The sequence below is a fragment of the Tinamus guttatus genome, unplaced genomic scaffold (genome assembly GCF_059628265.1).
Source record: "Tinamus guttatus ecotype Peru unplaced genomic scaffold, ASM5962826v1 Tinamus_guttatus_pri_ptg000459l, whole genome shotgun sequence".
Lineage (NCBI taxonomy): Eukaryota > Metazoa > Chordata > Aves > Tinamiformes > Tinamidae > Tinamus > Tinamus guttatus.
In genome coordinates, this window is record NW_028288993.1 from 10,304,303 (window position 1) to 10,328,834 (window position 24,532).

Genomic DNA, 24,532 nt, shown 5'->3' on the forward strand with positions numbered 1-24,532 from the left:
CGATGCAGTTGGTGGCCTTATCAGGGTGAAGCAAAGGATCTGGACAGCTGTTCCCTTCTTCTTTCAGCAGGCAACCAACCAGATGTTGACCATTCCCTGGGTGAGAGGGGACTTGAAGGTTTTTCTCTTCCAGTTCCTCTTCTACAAGGCTTTAAGTAAACCTGAAGGTTTAAACTTATTTATAACTTTGCAGTTAGTCAAGCAGAGGCAATGATTGACATCCTCCTACAACTGTTTTCCCAGTAACTTGCTGACCTATCTGCTCATGTTTGCTGGTTTGGCTAAATACATGGTTGACTGTCAACTGCTGCAGCTGAGCACAGAAACCCAACAGAAAGCGATGCCTGATTTTTGGTTCTTCATTTCCCAGCCTAAAATGCACAAGCAACCTCTTTACTGCTGCTGTGTTTTACCTGGGGATGATTCCACTGTATTTCCTTCCCACCTAGGATGAATCAGTGCAGCCCTTAATGCAGCCAAGTAAAATCCATGTCCTCCTCTTGGTCCTGCATGGAGGCAACATCCTGGACTCAGGAAGTGGTGACCAGAGCTCTAAACAAGGGGACGTCAACACCATCACGACCGTGTTTGACACGGTGATGAGGGTACATTACCCAGCTGCTCTTGGACACATTGCCATCAAGCTAGTCCCTTGCCCAGCCATCTGCTCTGAAGCCTTTTCGCTGGTGTCCAGGTAAGTTGCCACCACCTTATCACAGAGACACGTATAAAATTTTGCTGTTTTTCTTATCCATGAGGTGTTCTGCAGGTCATATTGGGAACTATGACTACGCTTTGCAAATGCACTCACTAATAAACTAGTGAGGCATTCAATCTCAATTTCATACTTAGTTGTAGTGAATACAGTAATCATGCTGCAAGACTTCTGTGATTGATTTATTCTAATTAATCCAGTATATACTAAGGCTTTAATTTCTTGTCTAAGGGTTGTTCTACAAATGTAAGTATGTTGTTCTTGAAGATTTGTATTTGATGGGAGGGAAAGATTTATTAAGCTCTTGCCCATTCACAGTGGAATAAATGGCCTTTCTATCTTGAGGCTTATTTTAATGATCCACAATACTGACCATGCAGCCTGCGAACACCTTTCATCTCCCTGCACACTGGGCTCAGTCTTTCCAATCTCTCTTGCCCTGTGCAGCCTCAGCCCGTACAGCTACGACGAAGGCTGCCTGTCCAACAGCCAGGACCACATCCCACTCGCCGCACTCCCTTTGCTAGCGACCTCGTCCCCGCAGTACCAGGAGGCCGTGGCCACCGTGATCGTCAGAGCCAACCAGGCCTACAGCGAGTTCATCCGCTCCCCGGAGGGCACGTCGTTCAACGGCCAGGTGAGCCACGGGCTGCTTTTAGCCACGATGAAAGGAAGAGCAAGTGAAGCAATTTCCTTCTGAAGCTCTTCTGTCATTAATCTCTTGGAAGGGATGGAAACGCGACAGTGTTGGGCTGCAGTAAGGAAGTGTTGAGCTTCCTTTTCTTTCTGAGAGAGAGATTATTGCTTAGGCTCTGTCTTGAACCGGTGGGATTCAGAGCAAAGCCTGAGCTTGTGTTCAGAAATGAAGCTACAAAGCTGTGAAGCTAATCAATTTTCAGCACGACACACCTTTCCAAATTCGGAGCGCTACCGCTGTTGCTACGTGTGATCTCTATTCCCATGGCAAGCCAAGGCTGTTTAAGCATTCCTGTCTTCGAAGGGCCTCCAGTGCTGGAGTTGTTGCAGAAATGGGCTGCTTTTTGAGCCAGCACAGCTGCTGGCCCCCAAAACAGAACACCTCTGTGAGCAGAGGGGCTCTGTAGCCTAGCATGGTTTGAGAGATCAGCCAGCTGTGCACATGCACTGCTGTGGTGTGATTTCCCCGTCCGGGATTTGCTCTGGGACAGCACTGAGCCCATGGTCCCCAACTCCTTAAACAGGCTGTTGGCACTCAGGGGTCTCAACACTTCGTTGTGCCAGTCTGCCGAGTACCCTGGCAGGCAGAACGAGGTTGTCTTCTCTCCATAGAGACAAGGAGCAGAAGCAGCAGGGAAGCTTTCCCCAAGTCATACAGAAGGTTGGCAAAGAGAGAATCTAGCTTGTGTTTCGGGACCTGCGTTAGGGCCATAGCTGTGCTCCATCTTGCTGTTACTTCTCTCTGTTTGGCTGATGGGGACAACTAGGAGGACACATTAGCTGTGTTTGCTAGCGAGTCTGCACGGGATGAGCGTGTGTCCACTGACAGAGCAATTCTACTGATAAAAACGAGGCATCCCATTGCCCCACCTTTCCTAGCTATAACCAGCGCTCCTTTCATTGCCTTCTCTGATCTGAACCCAGGGGGGTGTTTTTCCTCCTCCCCTGCTTGTGTTGCCTCTTCCAGGTTTGCTTGGTAGGGGACTGTGTCGGAGGCATTCTGGGGTTTGATGCCTTATGCTACAGCAATCAGACCGTGTCGGAGAGCCAGAACAGCAGCCGGCGAGGCAGCGTGGTGAGCGTGCAGGTAAGGAGTGAAGACACCATGGAGGTCTGCTTGCAACAGCTCAGCCAGCTGCAGCATCCCCAAGCCTGATTTTAGTAAGGATCTTTGTGAGAAAGACCAAAGCCTCTCTGATTGAGGCCAGCACGTGTGTCTGAGGGCTTGGGCAAGCTTTGCTCTGAACGGGGGGTGCTTCATTGCCTGACATCTCAGGCAGGGTTGGTAGGGGAAGGGGTTTGAATTGCTGGGGTGTTTTATGCGCTGTGGCTCATCTGTGGGGTGGCTCCTGTAGATCACGTTGTGGGTGTGCACACACCTTTGGGAAGCATCTGATCTGGGGTACCGCGTAGCTGTCAGCTGGATCGGGGCAAATGGAGAAGCAAGTTTTTGGAAGGAGGAAGCTATAGAGTGGCTGTATTCCTGACTCAGCTGCAGGAGGAATAAATCCATATATTTCAAACCTCAGGATACCGATCTCCTGTCTCCTGGAATAACAGTGAACAATAGCTATTGTTCCAGTGGCTCTAATCTGGAAGGCAGCAGACACCTCAGCAGGAGCAACATTGATATTCCTCGTAGCAACGGAGAAGATCCAAAGAAGCAGCTGCCACGCAAGAGGAGTGATTCATCAACCTACGAGCTGGACACAATAAAGCAGCATCAGGCCTTTCTTTCAAGGTACGATTTCAAAGGAGCAGAACCACCAATATTCTGGGGATAAGAGGGATGTAACTTGGCATCTCAAATATTACTTTGTCATCCTATGGCAAGCAAAGTGTTGAGTGAGATTAGAGGGGTAGAAATTTTTGTGCATATGCAAAAAAAAAAAAAAAAAAAAGAAAACTGTTCACAGCAGCCTTGCTCAGTGGCAGTGGGAGAAACCAACTGCTCTGCAGCACCTGTATTGCAGCAGACAGAAACGCCCTTCATGCGGTTGCACTGAGGTGGCTGCTTTTTTCTGTGCTGCTGTTGCAGAATGGAAGAAATCGAGCAAATCTCTAAGCAATGTGTGTGTGAAGGCAGTGAAACAGAGTTGTTAAAGGTGCCCACAAGTTGAGTATCCTTTAATTTTGGCCTCGTTCAAGGATAAGAGTGGACTGCAGTGCCCTTTTTTGTGTCACATGAGTAGGACCTCGCTGCCAGGGCAATGGAGATGCTCTGGATGAGGCATCCTCAACCCTCATTGTGTTGATTCGAGGAGCAGCCTTCAGCCATGGATGAGGATGGCTCCATCTGTAATGTTTTATATGACTCTCCATCAAAGAAACGTGAGTTCCCTGTGTGAAGCAGGGTCTGGGGGGTCGCATTCTGGCTCCTGTAAGGGCACCTCCTTCACACCAAGGTCATGTTTGAAATTTGTTATTCCGTGCTGAAGCTCTCCAGGTTGCTTCGCTAAGCTGCCTCAAATGGACTTTCAGAAAACGTATCTGTTAACATAACTAATGAAATTTTCATAGCAGCCTCTCCATTGCTGATTGTTCAGGGATTACTGCGTAAGCCTGGAGGCTTTTCCTCACTGCATCCTTTTCCTCAGCCTGGGGAGCTGGACATTCCCTGCATTTTTCTGCTTTTGGCCCAGAAGAATTGCACCAACATCTCAACACCCTTTCCTCCCAGATCCCAGGCGCTAGGGAGCAAGGTCCCAGCCATCAAACCCCGTTATCTGCATTGCAGCTGTGCTCACAGGGCTGTTCCTCTGGCCCCGTGCTGGGCAGAGGCCTGACCCACGCGCTCCTCTCCCCGTCCTCGCTGCCTGCAGCCCTTGCTGCAGCTCACGTTGGCCTCCCTTGTCACAGCCCCATGGGAGTGAGCAAGGGTCACAGCGCTGTCGGTGGTGCTCAGGGATGTTGTATGCAGAAAGATGGCCACGTTTGCAAAAAAACCAGTAATCTTCTCAGCTCTTTCCAGCAGGTGACTAAAACATCATCAGTGTCATGCTCATCCCCTATCAAAACAGCCTCCCCTGTTGCAGGGGAAGATGTTTGTCACGTGAGCGCGTGTCCTCCTCCTTGGTCTTGCACTTGGGCATGGACTAAGCTCGGGGAAGGGGGCCGGCATCTGGCTGCGGGTTTACATACGTTTCGGGATAAGCAGTGGCCTGAGGCCATGTCCTGAGTGTCATCCTGATGCCTCCTGCTCCATGTCCTAAGGGACATTCCTGCTCCCAACATGAAGCGCTTGTAGGGAGCCTGGCGAGGGCTGCCCATGTTCAGTGCCCTGCTGGATGGGCTCTCCTTCACTCCTTCTGGGGTTTACAGATCTTCTGTTGTAATCTGTCTGTCCACCACAGGTGAGAAATGAGTCTTTGCCCGTGGCTCCAGAGCAGGATGCCCTGCGGGAAGGGACAGGCTTCGTGCTGCAGGATTGCTCCGGGTGCCCGTCCCGCTGCAGGGCTTCAGCCCGTGCCCTCCGGCGGGTCGGGCCCTGTGCCCGGCGCTTGCAGCGTCGCTGCTGCCCGTGCAGCCCTCAGCAGAGCATCCCGCCAGGCTCCATCACGGAGCAATCTTCACTCTCTCATTTGCAAACCAAGCCCTGTTGTGGCATGGCTTTACTCCGGAGACGGGCAAGACGGAGCCAGGGTTTGCTAATGGGCACAGAAAATGGCAGCTTGGCACACGCAGGCCTTTTTGTCCAGGCCTATTGCAGCTTTCGACTTGTGCCAAAGATACTCTTTTTTTATTCATGTATCAGCCTTATCCCCTTCTCTGGGATAAGGCCCAGCAAGCCAGAGCAGCATCTGGAGATTACAATCACACATTTATTTTTAAATTCAGTCCTTCTGCACAAGTCCATTATTTCTGGCTGTGCTGTACTTGTATTATTGTAAATGAGTTGATTTGCTTCTGAAATCCATGAGCTCGTGTTTAATTAATGCACACAGTACATCTGCTGCTTTTTAAAGGCAGAACAGAGCACTGTAGGTTGCTTGGAGCATGACGGATTCAGAGTTCCCCCTTGGCTCTCATTTCTTTTGATTGCTAAAAAGACTATCAAATGCCCAGGGAAAGGGGATAAGCTGTCCAAACGGCGTAGCAGGAGAAGCCTCCTTGTTCTCTGCTGCTCCACAATGAGGAAGACCGTGGGAGGAAGGCCGGAGTGCTCAAAGCCCGTGCGACCATCCTGCTTTCCGGAGACCCTGTCGGTTTGTGCTCGTTGGAGTTGAGCTGCGCTGGCTGCCGTCTGCACAGCCAAACAGCTTTGTGTTCCTTGCACGCTCCTTGCAGGCCTGACAGCCAAAACCCACCCAGTTTCACCGAAAGTGCCTTGTTTTTAGATGCTCTCCAGTGTTGCCTGTCTGGGCAGGATGGTCTCGGGGAGACTCTGTCCCCTCACACCAAGGGGAGCCTCCTTGTCTTCGCTGCCACTTTCTGTGGCTTTCCATTCCCCTCACTTTAGACGTTGCCATTTTGGTTTTGTGTTTCGTATGTCTGGCATAGGGAAGCTTGTTATTTCTTGGTGCTGGGTAACCAAAGAGAATAATTTGTGCGAGAACTGGGAGAATATAGAATAGTGCAGCGTGAAGAGAAGGTTTCGTTAGCATCCCATGGCATTGGCAGCGGCACAGGTGCTCTCTCTGGGGCAATCCTTGATTTACCAAAACGGGAAAAAAGCTAAGGACATTTTGTATCATTATTATTATTTTAATTACAATGATCTACATATGCTGGGCTGATTGAGAGGTAGTTAGGATGGTAGTAGCTTGGCTTGTGTGGCCTGAGAGAGCATGAAGAGAGGTGGGAGTCTCGCAGGTGCATGATAAAGACTTACCACTATGTGATTTACCATGTGGTCACTGCGGCCGTTGGCCCAAATTCTTCCCCTGTGCATTTGTACATGCATGGAAACTGCAGGGTGAAATCAGTGCACAAGGATCTTAGAAACTGTCTTGCAGATCTTGATCTTTCTTTTTCCTTTTTCATTTTCTTTTTTCTTTTTTAATCCTGTAATATTTGTCCATCTACTTCCATGACGAAGAAATGGATAAGTGCAGCTTTCCGTAACATTTGAGAATAAGGTGATGAAAGGAACTCAAATGTTGACAAGCAGAGAGCATAACAGTGATATGTGTAATTAAATGAATCACTGCAAAGCTGCTCTCTTTCCCCTGGTATTGTAGTAATTTTGGTTTGCTGAGGGGGCTTTTTTTTTTTTAGCTTGCAAATGGCTGTTACACTACCAGCAACCCACATTTTGACTCCTCCAAAAAACACTTTGAGGAGCTAGGAGGAGTGTGTCAATGAGCCCACGCAGAGCCTGAATTTCCATGGTCTAAATTATGCCGATGAAGCGGAGGGACAGTTTGCTGGCTAGTGCAACTGCAGTGCAGAGGCATGGCGGATTGATTGGCACAGTTCCTTCACGAAAGTGATAGAAGTTATCTTCACTGTCAATCACTTACTCAGCCTTCAATTAAGAGGAAGGCGTACTGCACCCAGTTCTGACTTGCTTTTCTGCTTTTGTCCCAGTTTACATTCTAGTGTTCTGAGGAACGACCCAGGCTCCAGGCGCTCCAGCAGCTCCACGATGTTGGATGGAGGAAATATTGGAAAGTTTGAATTTGAGATCACGGACTTCTTCCTCTTTGGTTCTCCCCTGGGGCTGGTTCTTGCGCTGAGAAAAACTGTCATCCCAGCTCTAGACAGTAAGTCCTGACATAAACCGCTGTGCTCACCGAGCAGAGGGTTGAAGCACCTCCTGCTACAAATGCAGTAATTTGATGAGACAAACTCTAAGTGCAGGTAAAGCCAAGTATGCATATATAATCTATATTGCACCATAAGGAAACAGAGCACTGGCTGCTCCAGCCAATGCTGATTAGGCAGTCTGTTTGTGATTTGCTTCCAAACATTAACAAAGATTCAAAAAACTGCTCCCTAAATATTGTACCGATAAAGTGATTCAGTTGATTACACTAGAATTGGAGGAAGGTAATTAATCTTTAGTGCTTTATTTTATTTTATTTTTTTACACCCCTTTCACAGAAATATTTCTGATACTCCACCACATCACCCCAGGATACTTGAAAATCTCTCTTTTTTTAATTTATTTTTATTTTTTTCTCCCCACCTCTTCAGTCTTTCAGCTGAGGCCAGCCTGCCAGCAAGTCTATAACCTGTTCCACCCCGCAGACCCGTCCGCCTCCCGCCTGGAGCCGCTGCTGGAGAGGAAGTTCTACCTGCTGCCCCCCTTCAACGTCCCCCGCTACCAGAGGTTCCCGCTGGGTGACGGCAATTCGGCTGTGCTGGGTGAGTCTCTTGGTGTCCCTGGTGGCTCTAGTCGCCTTCTACGTGACACTGCCAAAGCAATTGGGAATGACAAGAAGGAGAATTGGCCCTGTCATGTTAACTTGGTGCCCGATTTAGCAGACAAGTAGTTTTCTGCTGACAAAGCCGGTGTCTTGTGGCCCAGATTGCCCCAACTTGTCACGCAAAGGCCATCAGTTGCGGAGAGTCACCATGCAGTGACCTCTCTGTGGAGGTCCCTGTTTTACACCCCAGACAGCTCTTGTGCTTGGGACTCTTCTGTAATAACAAAGCATGATCAACTTGGCTGAGTTTTAGGAGGTTGTTGCTTTGGGGGCCAGCAAAGACTGGAAGGAGGAGAGTCAAGAGTGTGGTCATGAGATGATTTACTTGGTTGCACCAGGTGCTTTTTGGTGGGACCAGGCAAAGCACTGGTGGCTGCGGCTTGCTGGGCTGGTGACAGTGCCTTGCCCTTAGCAGCTTGCCAGGGAGATGCTCCGTTTCCCTAGGAAACATTTCTCTGCCATCTGTGGCCTCCTCACTTGCTCTGCCCCAGTTGCAGTAGTAGCAAAGTCCAGAATGGCTGTGTGCTTGCCCTGCTGTCCTGCGGGGCTGCACTGAAGCAACTGTGTCCTTGCCATGTCCTGCCTCAGCTCCCATTACATCAGTGCTCTTGCAGTTGATCTGATAAAACAAATTATATTTCCTACCATCTTCACCTCACTCCTGTGCCTGGGCTCTCATGGTCTGTTGCCATCCCCATACAGGCTCTCATTGCAAGAAGCTTTCAGGGAAGCTCAGTGCTCTACAGAATTAAATTAAATTTGACATTTCTGCTTCACCTGGAGCTTTGGTTCCCTGCAGGATTGAGGCTTTGGGGCAAGAAGAACAGTTGCACCATATTTTTTTTTTTCTTTGTGTGTACGTTAGAGGTTGTCAGTCAAAGGCTAGGGGTCACTGCTGTAAAACTAGGCCTACAACACGAAAGAAACGAAGGCAGCAAACCAAAGTAGAATGTCAAAGCCACCAGCTACCAAGGCTGTTTTTTTTTTTTCTTTCAAAGCTCTGGTAAGTTTCCACTTGTTTAATATTTGAATCATGCAGGACTAAATGAAGAAGAATGCATATCTAGAGATGAATAACTCTGTGCTATGCATCACTTTAAAATTGAAATGCAACGCAGTGCTCCTGATGGTTCTATACATTTAAATACAGTATTTTAATTGCTGAATCTGGAGGTCTGCTGTGTAAAATGGGCATGAACTAGACCCAGTGTTTAATAAAGCAAATGGAATACTTTCTGTGCTTTCTGCACACACTATTCAGATTTCACAAAGATTTTGCCACAGAGCTTTTTAAAAATGGATCCACCCACAGCTACATTTGTATCAAGTCCAGTTAGGCTTAGAAAAGCTCAGGGAATCTATAGCAACTTGAACAGCAGTTTGCTTCTTGGGTGTATTTTAAGTATCAGCTGCGAGTGGCTTCTTGGAAAAATCCTAAATATCCTACTTTCTTCCTCTTAAATCCATTTAAAATCCCCTGTTGCCATAGAAGCCTGAGGCAGAAACCCCATTGACATTGAGAAACTCACATTCTGGTTATCGTTCTGTGCAACAGCAGGGGACTTATTAGTCTACGGTGCCTCCCTGGACCTTGGTTAAGTTGGTGTGTCAAAGTTTGGAGAGACACTTGTGATATAATGGAGAGGAGTTAAACAGCAATTAAGTACAAGATGCACAGAGTGATTCCAAAGCCCTCTCCAGGTTTATTAGAGGAGATGCTGCTCTGTCGTGATGAATAGAAGTGATAAAAAGAGCAGCTTTGATTTCTCTTCTTGCGTTAAGACAAAGCCTCTTCATTTGCTTAGCAGAAAGCAGTAGGCTATTCTTTTTCATCAGAATCAAAATTTCAGAGCTGTGATTTACACATTACACAGGAGGACTGGTCAGACCCAGGTTTGCAAATCCAGACCTGACGCTGGCGCGTGCACCGTAGGGCACCCTCACCAAGTTAATTGCTCCTGTAATTAAGGCATGGGATTTGGTGATGATGTAAAATTCAGGTGCTCGATTATAATTATTTGTGCACAAAACCTTCCATGACTCTGCTTGTGCCCCAGGTTTCCTCTTGCCTTTCAAGCCCAGAGTTCAGGAGGCCTCTTAGACGTTTTGTTTTGTTTTCTGTTTTCCCATCTGTACTAAGTGTTGAGTCCCCATTTCATTACAGCCAACTTGTGGAGTGGAAATCAGATTCACATCCCTGCTTACTCCTGTGCTTTGCAGTGTGTAGGCTGGGAATCTGATTCAAGTAAATCTCCCCTCTGAGTACACTCCTGTCCTCGTAGTAAAAAAGATTTCCCTGGATCTGCTGGGTGTTTATGGAGCTGGCTCATTTGGAGGAGCGAGCCGAGTAAGAGGAGTTCCTCCTCTTCTGCTGGGGAAATGCCGTCCTTGTGCTTTCCTCTGCTACCAGTTAAAATCTGCTGGTGTGGGTCTATTTGGAAAGTCACTCAGGTTGGTTTCTTCTCCTCTATTTGAAGGTTGTCCTTTCATAGAAGACCCCGATCCACAGTCTTAAGTGCTCGGTTGTAACTGTTTGTATGTTAACACTTGTGGCCACATGTCTGTTGTTCCTTGTCCTTCTGTTTTCTTCCCCATCTGCTTCTAGTTGAGACAATCCAGAACAATCCCATCCTGCTCATGGAAAGCAGCCCTTTGGGTGCTCTCCAGCACCAGGACAGCTTCATGGAAACAAGTATCCCTGTTCCCGTTCTGAATTGGCAAGATGTTTCCAATAAAAGTGCTGGTTTTGCTGAGTGTGTGTAATCTACACTTTCGTATTGTCTATGGTGTCGGGTACTTGGGGTGCTTCTTTGGAGATTGCTCTGTTGCCTCCTGGAGCTGAAATCTTCACGCTGGGTCTCAGGCTGTGCCACAGGAAATGACTGTCCAGGTCTAGGCAACCACCTTGGAAAACAGCGGGAACAGTCACGAGCTGTGACCCTCCCTGGGGCAATGCTGTAGGGCAGCCGGGAGCCACATGCTTATTTTTCCCCTTCTGGGATGGCCTGTGTTGGAGAGCAGCATTTGCCCATTTGGAGTCTTTCCTATTGGGACACTTCTTGTGGCTCTGCTGAGTTCAGTGAATGAGGCTTTCAGCCCCTACGGTGGCTTTGTTAAAGTTAATTTCTCAATTCCTGCCTTAAAAGTGAAGTTTGATGTATTTGGCTTATTTAATTTCCATCATAAGTGCTGCATGGCCTTATTCTGGTTGTGGCTGTTGCTACCTCTGCAATCTCAATGGGACTTTGGACTTTGAGTTTTTTCTTCTCACTTAACCTCTCTGTTCTTGCCCTTTCTCAGCATTTTGCTTTGAGAGCTTGTTTCTGCTGCTTTTTAATTTTGCTAACAAGCTGAGCAGTGCCGCGCGTTACGTGGTCATACGAATGGCAGCGTTGCTGACAATGCCACACAGTGCCTTCTGCCACCTTTTGAGGATGTTTGCAGATTTGTAGGTATGCCATGGCCACCTTGCCTGCACTGGGATGTTCTGTAGAGAAAGCAGAGGGAAAGGATGAGGCGCTATGAATTAATCACTTTGGAGGTTGCTGAGGAAATGCCATTTAGCTGTTATCTGGTACACCCCGCTGCCAGGACAGGACTCAGAAGCTTCTCTGCTCTCTGCCCTGTGTGTCAAGAACAGGGCTTGGCCAAGAGTGCTGGATTCAGCTGTGGCCATTGCCAGTGTCCCAGTCCGGCCATGGCACTGAGCATGAAAACTTCTGACCAGAGGTTCCAGTGCAAGCAGGATCTGGCTGGTGCTGAACAATTCCTGGCTATTTTATTTTATTTATTTTTATTGAATGCTTTTGGAACTCCCTGCTTTGGTGCCACAGCTCAACCTGCATGTGTTGGAATCTGCCATTCGGATACCCCAAGGACCTAAGACGGTGTCAGCGGTGCCTTAGGAGCTGTTCACTTAGTAGGAAGCAATTAGTGAGAACACTGACAAACAAGTCCGTAAATGGAAAGGCACAGCACTGGATTGAGTATTAAAGATCTGTAGGTAGGCAAAATAAAAGAAATTGGTTGTGCTGCTTGTCCCACCCTTTCTGGAAGTGCAGGAAACCCTCCGTTCACCACACAGCCCCGGGCGGTGCATGCCAGGAGAAGGGCTGATCAGGGTGCTCTGCTTGTCAGGTGTCCTCTGTCTGAAGGAGGACACTGCCCTCAGAAAGTCTGCCCTTAAAAAGACACCTTTGACAAGCAGAAAACGCGGCCATGCTGGAGCAGAAACCCCGGCAGGTGCTTAGGTCAACCCATGCATCTAAAGGGCAAGGATGGCGCTGCACGCGACGCTGGTGCGAAGAGGACGTGGAGCTTAGGAGGAAAGTGCCAAGTGGCTGTGCCAGGTTTTTTCCACGAGGGAATCAGGTCTTAAGGTTGATCCGTAAGTCACTGTTGCTGCAGCTTTGCCAGTCAGCGAAGCTCAACTATGGCAGGAGCAATGCCCAGGAGAACTTTTCTGTCCTCCATCCCCAGCCTGCCGCTTCCTGGCCATTGTTGCTCTCAAAAAACTGGCCTCTTTTGAGGACAGGGGCTGCATGGGTGCTAAAAAAGCTATTCCAGTATCTCTGGAAACGTGGAGGCAGCGTGAGTGGGCTGGAGCTGCTGTCAGCCTGCGCCCCAGCCCTGGCACAGCCGGCTCCTGCCGCCAACGCGGCGGTACCAAGCTGAACAGTTCAGCAGCCCCAGCGCCGTCTCGGCGTTTGCGCGCGTGAAAACTGCTCCTGTGCTGGCACTAGCCAGGAGGCTACTCTGAGGGCTGCTGCTTCAAGCCCATCATATGCAAAAATTCAGCATCAGGCCTGGAAAAGGGAGACTGCCTGAAAAGAACAAGCCAAAAAACTGCTATTTTTTTAATCTCTCGGGTTTTGCTCTCAAGAGAGCTCGTGCAGGCAGGGCTGGGCTCGGTGCAGACACAGCCCCGCGCTCAGCCCCGCTTTCCCTCTCGTGCAGCATTGCTGTAATGCTTTTTTTAGCACGCCTTCCAGCTGCTTCCTATTTCAGGCCACAACTGTTTTATTTTTAAGGGGGAGGAGGAAGGAGTTCAGGCTTAGCTGGTAGGCGCTGGCTAACCCCGAACGGAGCCCGACGTTTCTCCTGGCGCGGACAAGGCCGGAGCTCCCGCGGCGCCTGGCCCGATGCGGGGGCAGCTGGCAGAATGTCGCCTTGGCCCGAGTCCCCTCCTCTTGCTCCCCGATGCCTGCGGCGCTCGGAAAGCCGTGCAGGCAGCTTCCATGCAAGGCAGGAAAAAAGAGGAGGAAAGTGCTGAGAAAGCCATGCTGGGGGTGGCCTTGGAGGCACAACGTGGGCAGCGCGTGAAGCTCGTCAGCGGGTCGGGCTCCTGCTCGGTCTCGGATTTAGCAGCCCCCGGAGCTTTTGCACAGAGCAGCCTGTGGTCTTGTTTTCCCTGCTGAGGGCAGGTCTCTGTCACCAGCCCTTGTCCCCGTGCTCCCGCTCGGAGTTTGGCTTTCCCCGCGATGCAGCGGGGGCACAGACGGAGGAGGCTGATCAGGAGCCCCAAGCAAAAAGATCCGCGTTGAAGTAAAACAGTTGCCAGCCCAACCCCCTCGGTAAGCTGTGTAGCAGGGTTAAATCCAAGGACATTTAAACTGGCTGGAATAGGTGGCAAGTGTTAGCGCTCGCGGTCCCCTGGCACCTCCTACCTGGGTGAAACTCAGGAAAAGTTCAGGTGCTGCCACCAGGTACAGCAGAGATGGGCAACGTGGGATGACAGTAGCTCGCTTTGCTCGTGCATGGTCCTGTCCCTCCTGTGCTGCCTGCTGGGACTCCTTATCCTAAATCCCTGGCAGCACAGGAGGTTGGGATATGCCAGGGGCTTTTAGTTCGGCCTTGCACAGGCGGGTAGATGCTGCTCCCACCCGCTGCAGGGAGAAAACCAAGGTGCAGAGCTCTCCTCTTGACTTCTAGCATCTCCTGGTTTGCCAGTCCTGAGCATTTTGGGTCCTTTTCCCTCTGATGCACATAGATGATCCCTGTGAGCATGCTCAGCACCAGGCCCCTTCCTTTCAGCAACCCTTATTTTAGTTTAACGAGTGTTGGTGTATCATTAGCAATAAAATACAAGTTTAAATTTAGCCCCTGCCAGGCATGAAAATGTTTTCTTGATATTTTTGCATTAACACTTTCCCCCTCGGAGAGATGTTGATTCAGGAAAACTAAATATTTCAAGAAAACATATCTGCTTTCTAGGATGATGTTGTTCCCCTTCCCTTAATTATTTTGCCTCAATGTGAATGTATAAAGCTGTATATATTCACATTTGGATGTATGACAGATGCTTCTGCTATTGCTGCTCAAATAAGCCTGCCTTGATTTCTGTTTGGGGTTTTAGATGTATTTTTTGAGTTAATTATTTTGCTTTTCTCAACCAAAGACCGCTTCTGCAGCCACACATCTCTCTTCCTGCCGTGGTGTTTGCTTGCTTTTCCAAGCAGAGCTGCAATGAAACATGCTTCATACCAATCACTCTTGAAAGTTTTTTATTATTATTTTTGCCTCTAAATGCCCTGTTTCCCTCCTCTTCCTCTTCGAGTTCATCTTGCCCAGCCTCTGTCTGTCGGTCTAATATTTTGATTTCCCTGTTTCAACTTTGTAGCAGATGTTGTTCAGTCTCATGGTGCCGTCTTCATGGAAAGCGCGTCCCTGTCCACCCCCATGTCCGCCCCTCAGTTCAGGGGCTTCCGACGAGCCAGTGAGATCAGCATTGCCAGCCAGGTCTCGGGAATGGCAGACAGTTACACTGCTTCCAACATAGCCAACAGTAAGTGCCTCCCCGCTGCGACGCCGGCGCCTCGCACCCGGCCGTCCCGTGCCGGGACAGACCCGCTCAGCTTCTGTCTGTCAGTCTGTCTGTCTGCTGTTGTGTTTTCGATCATTGGAACCGTTTTGCCTTAGTCCGGTTTTGTCCCGGCTGGCGGCACCGTGTCCTTCGGAGCAGCTCTTGGTAGAGGGGCCATCGTGCTGCTTGTTGGGCTCTGCTGGTGGCTATGGGTGTAAATGATCAAATGTTAAAAAATAAGAATTATTTTCAGGCTGATCATGGCGAGCACCGTTTGGCTGCTGTGTGTGGTTGGGGTTAATCCAGAGGGATGGTTGGTAGGAGTCTCAGGACCACCAGGGATCTGCTTGGCTACATGACTGATGCAGGATGCAGTAGGTGCCTTGATGCAGATTGTTTCAGTGCGACCCACAGGAAGAAGGGGTGGGTAGAGTCTTCTGCAATGCCAAGAAGGAAAAAGCTTTGGCTTCTAAGAGTAGAAATTGAGCTTTTCTGTAGCCTGCAGAGCAGCTCAGCGAGTCAGCCAAGTTATGACCCCCACGTCACCACTGAGCAAGGCATAAAGAGGATTTTGGGTTTTTGAGACCTGCTTAACCTCCCCAGCTACAGAGTGGGGACCAGCGGGCTCTGCTAGTGGCTCCGCGTGTTCCTTATTGCAGCGGGGTGTGAGATCCCCTGGGCCTGTCCTTGGGACCTCGGGTAGCTTGGGCAGAAAGAGGCTGAAAAACAAATGTAAGAGCCCCCGAGCCTCAGCCTAAGCTTCCTCCTGGAAGGTGGTGGAGATTTAGGGATCACATCAGTTCACAGAGCTGTGGACTGCTCGGCCCATAATTCCCGACTACTTTGACTTTGTTTTGTGCAACTTGCTCCCACGATTGCGTCCCAGCAGCTGAAACCCTTTTCCAATGGGAGAGGCGGAGACGGGTCCTCAGCAGCCGCCGTGGAGGCCCGCGGAGCCCCGGCCGGGCACGGGATGGGGCTACAGGACACATCCTCAGCCTGGCTCCTTCCTCATGGCTACACGGGCCCTCACAGCCCCTTCCTTGGGGCCCAAATGCTGCCCCATCCTTGGAGCTCCATCCTCGCGGCAGCCAGGCTCAGCTTTCCTCAGGCGGCGGCACTGGAAAGCTGCGGAGCCCAGGGCTGGATGCGTTAGCGTTTATCCCATCGGAAGAGCAGGAGGAAATCCAGGCGGCGCCGCCGAGTCGCAGTTTCCTCCTAGGAGCTCTCCCTGGTGCACATCCTTCTTGCCCTCTGAATTTCCGGAGCATGAAAACGCTGTTGCCTTCAGCGCGCGGATGCCTTAATAATGTGTGATTTCTGCTTTGTTTCCTGTATTTTATTTTTATTTTTAGAAACCAAATACCACGTTAATCATTGCAGAGGCTTTAGCCTTCTGGCCCAACTTGCCCTCCCTCACAAATCCCCTACCCAGACCTCGTCCAAGAGACGTAGGCCGCGTAAGCATGAAATCCCTCCGAGTCACTTAGGAAGAAAGCTCGAAGGGCCATGGAGCCGGGACGCGGGCTGTGCTCTTCGGATACCCGACCTGGACATGAAGCAAGGTACTCCGGAGCGAGGCGTTCTGCTCCAGCCTCCTCTGGCACTTGGTATCACCAAACTTCACAGCAAAATCTACACACTTTCTCCTTTCACCGAGGCACTTGCGGTTTCCGATTGCACTTTTTTTAACAAGTATTTCTGTCACTCTACTCTAAAGATCTGCCCTAACACTGCTAACAGCAGCAAGAGCAGCATTTCCTCTGGGAAACGGGTCTGCCGACACCACTCTCGTGCTGTCCTCTGAGCATGGAACAGCAAATCCCGGCTGCTTCGTTCGAATGGTGCCTGAGCTGGGGACGTGCATGGAAGGTGGAAGGTTGGGACGTGACCAGGACCTGATAGTTTGGAGCGCGGGGTCGGACACGGTTGCAAGGAGAGGGCTGAGCGCTCCGGAAAAGCCTCCCACAGCAGTGCCCTCTCCGCCTGCCCGGGGCTCTCTGGGAATGCTGGAGCCGTTGGGATGCCTGTGCCTCTGGCATGGGGGGAGCTTGCACGGGGCTCTGGAAGGAGCCGGTGGGTCTGTGACCTCTGCCCATCGCCCGTGCTCGGTGCCAGCCGGATTCCCCCTCGCACGAGGGTTTTGATGGATTGTGCCTTACACCTGGAAGCCCCTGGAAGGGGAGAATTGTCAGTACGGAGCTGGGGAAAGGCCTTGCAAAGCCCCAGCTCGCAGCGTGCATGCGCCTGCGCCTCCTCTCCCTGCTCTCCTCTCTTGGCTCCTCTTTCCGCAGCCGGAGCGCACAGGAAGGCGGCGGCAGGGTCAGAGTCTTCAGGCTGAGCATGGGGCCGGGGCAGCGCTGGAGCCTGGGGCCATGTCCCACGGGGGAGCCTGTCCCCCTCTGCCTGGGGGAGAAACTGATCTCTGCTGGCTTTAACTTTACCCCCCGCTCCAAATCCCAGGTTCTTTTTCAGTCCCCAGTGCAGAGTGCTGGAGCCCAGGATGCTTCTTCCATCCGTGCTCGCGGGGAGGCCGAACTGGCATCTCTGACCATTTCTGTGGGCTCCCAGGGTTCGGATCCTGCCCGGTGCAGCCGATACTTGGATGCCAAAGAGTTTTTATCCCTTTGTGAAAGTCTGAGGAGGAGGACGTGGGGCCCTGGGCACATCCTGCCTGGGGTCCCGGTGCCCAGGGGTTAATACCTGCCCTAGTGCCTTCCTTTCCCTTTGAGCAAAGGTGCTGGTGCCGCCGTGCGAGCCCTGGCCCGGCTCTGTCCCGTCTCCGCGGGAAGAGCAGCCGGGAGCAGCTTCCCAGCGTGTCCTGGAGCGAGGAGCCGCTGCGTCCACGTGCGCCGGGGCCTGCGGCCGCGCGCGCCGGCCAGCCCTCTTCAACGAGGCTCCTTCTCCTTCCAGTTGCCGCCAAGTGGTGGGGAACCAAGAGGATCGACTATGCCCTGTACTGCCCCGACGCGCTGACGGCCTTCCCCACCGTGGCCCTGCCGCACCTCTTCCACGCCAGCTACTGGGAGTCCACGGACGTCGTCTCCTTCCTGCTGAGACAGGTACGGGCCGCCCAGGCCACGTTTCTGCTGGAGGTTGTTAGGGCTCCTTTGCTTTCCCCCTCCGTTGGCGCCTTCCGTAACTCTTTTTGGTTTGGAGATGGGGAAGAAACCCCCTTTGCGGCCGCAGACCTGTTTTCTGTCCTCTCTTTTCCCTTCTCAACAGCAAGCTGCTCCCTGGATGCATGTTTGGATCTCAACCCTGAAACCTGAGGAAAACCTTCTTAGTGTAGAATAGCACCAAATGTAACCGCAGTGAAGGAGAAGCTCTGTGTGTGGTTTTCAGTGCCCAGCAGAGGAGGAGCGAAGCCGAAAGCGTCTCTGGGGCTGGCAGTGCTCACCTGAGCTTTCCGAAGGGCTGGGTTGGCGCGGGCAGAAGGAGAGGTCCCGTGGCCAACGTGGGGAGGGCTCTGTCGTCCCGCAGGTGATGAGGCACGAGAACAGCAGCGTCCTGGAGCTGGACGGGAAGGAGGTGTCCGTCTTCACGCCCTCCAAGCCCCGGGAGAAGTGGCTGCGCAAGAGGACGCACGTGAAGCTGCGGGTGAGGGAGAGGGGCCGGCGGGTTCGGGCTGCGGGAGGGTCCGTGGTCGAGCTCCTTTCCACATCCAAAAGACTGAGTTGCCCAGTCCATAACGCCCTTCACTCTCAGGAAACATCTCTGATTCCCAAAAGGGACAGTTCTGCACTAGAACTAAAACAGTGTCAGCAGATTTCTGCTGGAAACTGTATGTGTTGCCTCCTAAATCCAACGTTCCTCTGGGGTAGGACCGGAATTAATCGCTGCTGCTTAAGTTGGCTCTTGGGGTAGGTATGGTCAAACCCCTGTTTCTGTGGGGCGCAGGTGCTCACTGCTGTTGTGGGTCAAAACTTCTTTCTCATCTAAAGCTGTGGGATGCAGAGGGAGGCCACAACCCAGAGGAACCTGCGCTCAGTTAGACCTGTTGTGTTTGGCCTTGCACCGTGTGGTGCCCATTCCACACACTCAGGGGACTCACTCACTTGTTCTTACCTTTTCTTTTCCACCTTTGATTTGTGCAGAATGTCACAGCCAACCACAGGATAAACGACACCATCGCTAATGAAGACGGGCCCCAGACCTTAACTGGAAGGTTTATGTACGGTCCGTTAGACATGGTCACGCTCACGGGGGAAAAGGTACCGTGTCTGCGCGGGGGGATCGGCACCGTGCTGGGAAAACCGTCCTTGGGGGCAGCGAGGGTGTGGGGAGATGGTCCCTGCCTGGGTCTGGCACCCTTGGTCCTTGCCGGGCTCCCCTGCTCACGCACAGCTGGTGCCACCACAGGACCAGCTGTGACCAGGTTGGTTTTCAGAGCTGATTTCACCAGGTTTCATCCCCATATTGGGATGCTGGGGCACTTCCCAGCTCTGCAAAGTGCAGGTCAGGACCTGGCACTGCTGTTGGGCAAAGGGAGTTGGGGAGAAGATGCCAGCGCGTGGCCTGTTGTGTCACCTTGGATGCTGTTGTTGACTCAGCCCCACTGCCTTCTCAGGTGGACATTCACATCATGACGCAGCCGCCGTCCGGGGAGTGGGTTTACTTCGACACCGAGATCAGCAACAGCAGCGGCAGGATCTCCTACGTCATCCCGGAGAGCCGCCGCCTGGGCATTGGCGTGTACCCCGTGAAGATGGTGGTCAGGTGAGGCTGCCTGCGTGGTGGCGTCTGCAGGAGGACACAAGGTGCTGGAAACAGGCCCTGTGGTTGCATGATACAAAACCACACGTCTGTTGCCAATGAAGGAAAGAGGAACTTGGTTGGGAAAATGACTGCGGAATATGGTCCCTCCTTATGTGGGAGCTCAGACTCTCAGGTGCATTAGAGTCTGATTTATCAGCAACGAGACAAAGTCGTGTTTACTCCACGGCTCTGAGAGGAGAAGCTGCATTTGGCTCTCACCAGCTGCAGGGCAATTGATTTCCCACCCCAGGGCAGGCCTTCTGTGCCCCAGACATAAGGCCCCACAGTCATTTGCAAATACTACACAACTAGGCATATTTTAAAGACCGTGAACTTGTCCATGAGGGACAGAACTTTGTTTTCATGGTAAGTCACAGCCCAGGGCTCAGCTCAGCTCCGATTGCTGGTATTCAGCTCTATTAGGAGGAGGAGGAGGAGGAAGGGAGCATCTTTTCAGTGGCAAAACTAACAGTATCTTCTTGAGGGTGTTTTTTGAACCACTGAAATGCACTAAAGCCAGGGCTCCAGAATACTGCTCCCAGCCCTGCTTTAGCTCACTGGTCTTCCTGCAGCACCCACCACTGCTGTAGACAAGGGTGGCATAACCAGTGGAGTCTTGAAGCCAGATTTGGGGTCCTCCCCTGGGCTTGCAATGCCTTGCAAAAGAGCCTCTGCATCTTGAAGCCTTTAAATACTCGTGTCCCTTTCAGGGGTGACCACACGTTTGCAGACAGCTACATGACGGTCCTGCCTAAGGGGACGGAGTTCGTGGTGTTCAGCATCGACGGCTCCTTCGCAGCCAGCGTGTCCATCATGGGCAGCGACCCCAAGGTCCGCGCCGGAGCGGTCGACGTCGTAAGGTCAGGGCTGGGGCGGTCGGCTCGCTTGGATCTCGGCCTTGCCGTAGCTCTGTAACCCGGTGGGTTGTGGCTTTTCTTCTAGGCACTGGCAAGACCTCGGCTACCTCATAATCTACGTCACGGGCCGCCCCGACATGCAGAAGCAGAGGGTGGTGGCGTGGTTGGCACAGCACAACTTCCCCCACGGGATCGTCTCCTTCTGCGACGGGCTGGTCCACGACCCGCTGCGGCACAAGGCCAACTTCCTCAAATCCCTCATCACGGACGTAAGCCTGGCTGTCCCCAGACGCGGCTGCGGCCCGGGCTCGGCTTGCTGCTCCTCTCATTGCCCCTGTCAGCACTGCTCTTGGCAGCGAGGCGACCCGCAGTGCAAGATTAATCCCTGTTCTTTTCGTTTCCGTTTCTTTTATTGCTCTCTGTAGAAGCGTCTGCGCTCTTAAATCGTGTCATCTCCTCTCTGCCGTGTCCCATTTCATCACTGCTCCTTCCAGCACAAAATGCCTAATAAAACGAAGCGGGCAGTGCCTCTCCCTCCCCATGCGGGTGCTTTTTAACCGATTTGGGTTAAAAGCCAGATCTGGGGCTGCCCGTGGCGTAACCAGCAGGTCCCAGATGCCATAGGGAGGGCAGGGCGCTCTCAAGGGGATACTCCAAGGAGCCTGCACTTGTTTTACGCTTTCACAAGGCCTTTGCACTGGGTATCATGAAGATCTCCCTGGGGCTGACAGCACCGGTGTGCAGAGCACCGCGTCCTTCCTGCAGCTGCAGGGAAGCCCTTCATTAACGCCTGTGTTTTGGCCCGTGTCACAGGGCGGGCAGACGCCCTCCCTCGCTCGCCCGGAGGCTGCAGCCGCAGCCAGAATTCCCTTTTCCTGCAGCGCGGGGGCGGACGGGGCCGGCGTGCGGCAGGACAGCGGCTCCCCTGCCAGCCCCGGTGTCATCCCACCAGCGAGGCCCTTGGCCGGGAGCCGCCTCCGCTCTCCGCGACCGGCCGCGTTTGGCTGCCCGGCCTCCTCCCTCCGCCCCAGCGGCAGCAGCGGCGTCGCAGGCTGCAGCGCGGCCGGGACGCGGCCGCTTCGGGCTGACGCCTGCGGCACCGGGGGCTGCCGAAGCCTCCGCTCCCCTCCCTGCCCCGCAGCCCCCGGTTTTGCTCGCGAGCGGAGGGCTGCGTTCGTGTTGCTGCTGCTTGTCACCGTCTGCCCTGCCCGTGTCCCCGGCTCTGTTAATTAGCGCCTCGCTCAGCGGTGCCTTATCCAGCTGGGATCTTACATAACTTCCTGCCCTGAGATTTCTGCAAGTGCTGTAATAAGACAGGGAAGAAAAATGAAAAGAAAGAGGGAAAAAATGGGGGGGGGGCGGAAAAAAGCCCATGCGTTGGGCAGCCCGGAGTGCCATATGTCCTGACAGCGTGTTGCTTTCCCGCCCCGCAGCTCCACATGAAGATCCACGCGGCGTACGGCTCCACTAAGGACATCTCCGTGTACAGCTCCATCAGCCTCCCGCCCACGCACATCTACATCGTCGGCCGCCCCACCAAGAAGCTGCAGAGCCAGTGCCAGGTAGGAGGCAGCTTCTCCGAGCCCTCCTGTGCGGTCAGCAGAGCCCGGGCTCGGGAGGGCAGCAGGGGTTTGTCCTGGTTACCGACCTGGTGCTTGCAAAGAGGACAGGGACCATCCCCTGTGCCGGGATCCAGCGCGTTGGTGAGGGCCACGTGGGGCTGTGGGTGTCCGTGGGGAGACGCGCGCGGTCCCCTCTGACGGCGCCGCTGTCTTGCAGTTCATCACGGAGGGCTACGCGGCCCACCTGGCGCAGCTGGAGTACAGCCACCGCGCGCGGCCCGCCAAGAACACGACGCGCATGGCGCTGCGCAAGGGCAGCTTCGGGCTGCCCGGCCAGACCGAGTTCCTGCGCAAGAGGAACCACCTGCTCCGGACCATCTCCTCGCAGCCGCCCGGCGCCGGCCACCGGCCCGAGCGCACCCAGAGCCAGTCCGACGGCGACAAGGGACAGGGAGCGCAGCCAAAGGAGCATGAGCATCGCCACGGGGTGCTGGGGCCGGAGCGCGGCGGCCCCGCCTGGAGTCTGGCCTCCTGGGGCAGAAATAGCCAGGCCAGAGCCCAGCGACAGTCGGCTGTAGCCACCGGAGGAGGAAAATGAAAAAGGGAAGAGGGACGAGGCCGGCGTTACGCGCTGGAAGGGTAAATATGGTGCTACTCTTAATAACATCGTGGTGTTGCAGCAGGAGACGGGGTGTTTCCCACGCGGAACGTGCAGGCCTTGCAGCGGGGAGCGGCGCGAGTGTGCAGCAGGAGCCCCAGGAACAGCTGGAAACCAAGGGGGGAACAGTCTCCCGGTCAGGATCGCGCGCTCTCCTGCCTCCTTCTCTTATCCAGGTTTAGTGACTGTAAATACCTGTGCCTCCTCGCCTCGTTAGCCATCGCTCCGACACGCGGCACCGGCGCCGTCCCCAGAGCCGCAGGAACCGGGTGAGGCTGCGGGATCTTGCTCTTGGCTGTCCCGGGTCGGGCCCTGCTGCGGGTTTGGGCCCGGGGAAGACGCGCGTTCCCGGCACGGAGAGCCCTGCGCGAGGGGGCCTGTCCTGGGCTGTGCCAGGCGGAGCACCCGCGGGCCTGACCTGTACAAAGAGCTTCGAGTTGAGCCGCTCTCTGCAGGAGCACGTGCAGGGGCAGAGCACAGGGACGGCGGCGCGGGTGGTAGGGGCAGCATTTCAGCAGATTCACGTCCAAGGAAGTGGGGTCGTTATTGTTATTACTGTTATTTTTATAAAGAGACATTTTAGAAGCTGATGGAATTTAATGCATTGACCTATTAAAAGAAGAATACAAGCTATTTTGATTAAGCTGTTACAAACCTCAGACACTTACTTTACTGTCTGCTAAAAGTCTCCAAATTCTATTGCTGTATGTTATTTCCCAAAGTAACCACCATACATTTGCAAGCAGCTGAAGACACTCAGCGGCTGGATTGCGTAACAGTTCTCATCCAGGTGCAGGGTCTGACTATTTCAACACCCACATCCGAAACATTTCCTTCTTCCCAGGTTGTCTCCAAGTTCAGTAGCAGCTTTCATGGGAATTAGACACGCTTCTTTTATCGGTAGTAGTTACTGAACTGTAAAACCTCATTGTTTTTGCACTGATAATTTTTAGAATGGAAACCTGTTACCATCTCATGTAGCTGCACCTACCTTTGTAGTGCATGACAATGAAATATTGCTAAGCCAGAGCGTGTATATGTATACATATATACACACACATATATGTAGTATATATATACACATATATATATAAAATATATAAATTTTCTGTGCAGAAGTTTTTCCAGCAGTAAGGAGACTGTAAGGAGGCAAGGCAGCAGTCGGGCAAGCTTAAGAAAAGGCCAAATCTCAGTTTTCCTGGCGCGTTTGCAGCGGCTGTGCCCGAGCTGGCGGTCAGGGCCGGGCTGGGGCGGGAGCCGAGAGCCGGCGCTTCCCGGAGAGCTCCCGGATCCCGGTGCTGGGCCCGCTGCCCGTCCCGCACGTGGCTTCCAGGGCTCGGGATCGTCCACCCTGGAGGTCCAGGGATGTTGCAGACTCCAGCCCGCCTGTGTCCGTGAAGATTTTCTAGTCCTACCGAGCTGCCCGACGTAGTGCTTTCCTCTGGCACAGGATCCTGTCTTTATACCACTTTCTACTTAGGAGGATCTTGTTTATAACAGATTTTTTAGACCGGCTGCTTGGTTTTATTACCCGCTTGGCTGCGGAGCGCGGGCGGCTGCACCGAGACGGGCAGCACTGTGAGCGCCGCTCCGCTCCCGGCCCCGGCGGGATCTCCCGGACGCCGCGGACAGGGCTCACGTGTCCGTCAGCTCGAGGCCACAGCGGCTCCCAGCTCCAGCAGCCCAGCGGTGACTTGGCCACTTGAGTAATTATCCGATTCCAAAACGCACCCGAGGATTTTCCTTACTGAAAACCAACTTCCCTTTGTGCCAGCTCAGCTTAGCTCTCTTTGAATGTATAGCCAGAGCTTTCTGGGTTCAGAACCAAGGGGAATTGTCCCAGCTTTCTACTAGTCAAACGCTGGATTGAGCACTTGCCATCGGAGTAGGAGGTCAAGCCACAATCCGTCCCACAGAGTCACCCAACCACGTCACGAAGTAATTTCTGCAAATTTGGATATGGCCTTCACAAAATTCAACCTTCCTCTGAAAGAAGAGTCCGCAGCAAGGTGTGATCTGCACATTTTCCAGTGCTGATGAGACGGATGTTCACATTTTCTTATGTGTAGATAGTGTAAAACAAAACGGGCGAATGTAAATGTTCAACATAAAG

At 52.7% G+C, this 24,532-nt stretch overlaps 1 protein-coding gene across 1 annotated transcript in view; it reads left to right on the forward strand.

The window, feature by feature from the left end:
* PITPNM2 (phosphatidylinositol transfer protein membrane associated 2) overlaps positions 1 to 22,483 on the forward strand; it is a 94,401-nt gene extending 71,918 nt beyond the window's left edge. The window contains 19 exon segments of the mRNA XM_088532539.1: positions 450 to 694; positions 1,163 to 1,352; positions 2,379 to 2,498; positions 2,941 to 3,152; positions 6,941 to 7,116; positions 7,550 to 7,720; positions 10,388 to 10,537; positions 14,402 to 14,566; positions 15,940 to 16,149; positions 17,498 to 17,646; positions 18,068 to 18,184; positions 18,682 to 18,798; positions 19,155 to 19,303; positions 20,053 to 20,202; positions 20,285 to 20,468; positions 21,633 to 21,761; positions 21,979 to 22,202; positions 22,204 to 22,273; positions 22,275 to 22,483. Coding sequence (XP_088388665.1) covers positions 450 to 694; positions 1,163 to 1,352; positions 2,379 to 2,498; positions 2,941 to 3,152; positions 6,941 to 7,116; positions 7,550 to 7,720; positions 10,388 to 10,537; positions 14,402 to 14,566; positions 15,940 to 16,149; positions 17,498 to 17,646; positions 18,068 to 18,184; positions 18,682 to 18,798; positions 19,155 to 19,303; positions 20,053 to 20,202; positions 20,285 to 20,468; positions 21,633 to 21,761; positions 21,979 to 22,202; positions 22,204 to 22,273; positions 22,275 to 22,307 — 2,961 coding nt within the window. The 3' untranslated portion in view covers positions 22,308 to 22,483.
* Positions 22,484 to 24,532: the final 2,049 nt, after the last annotated feature.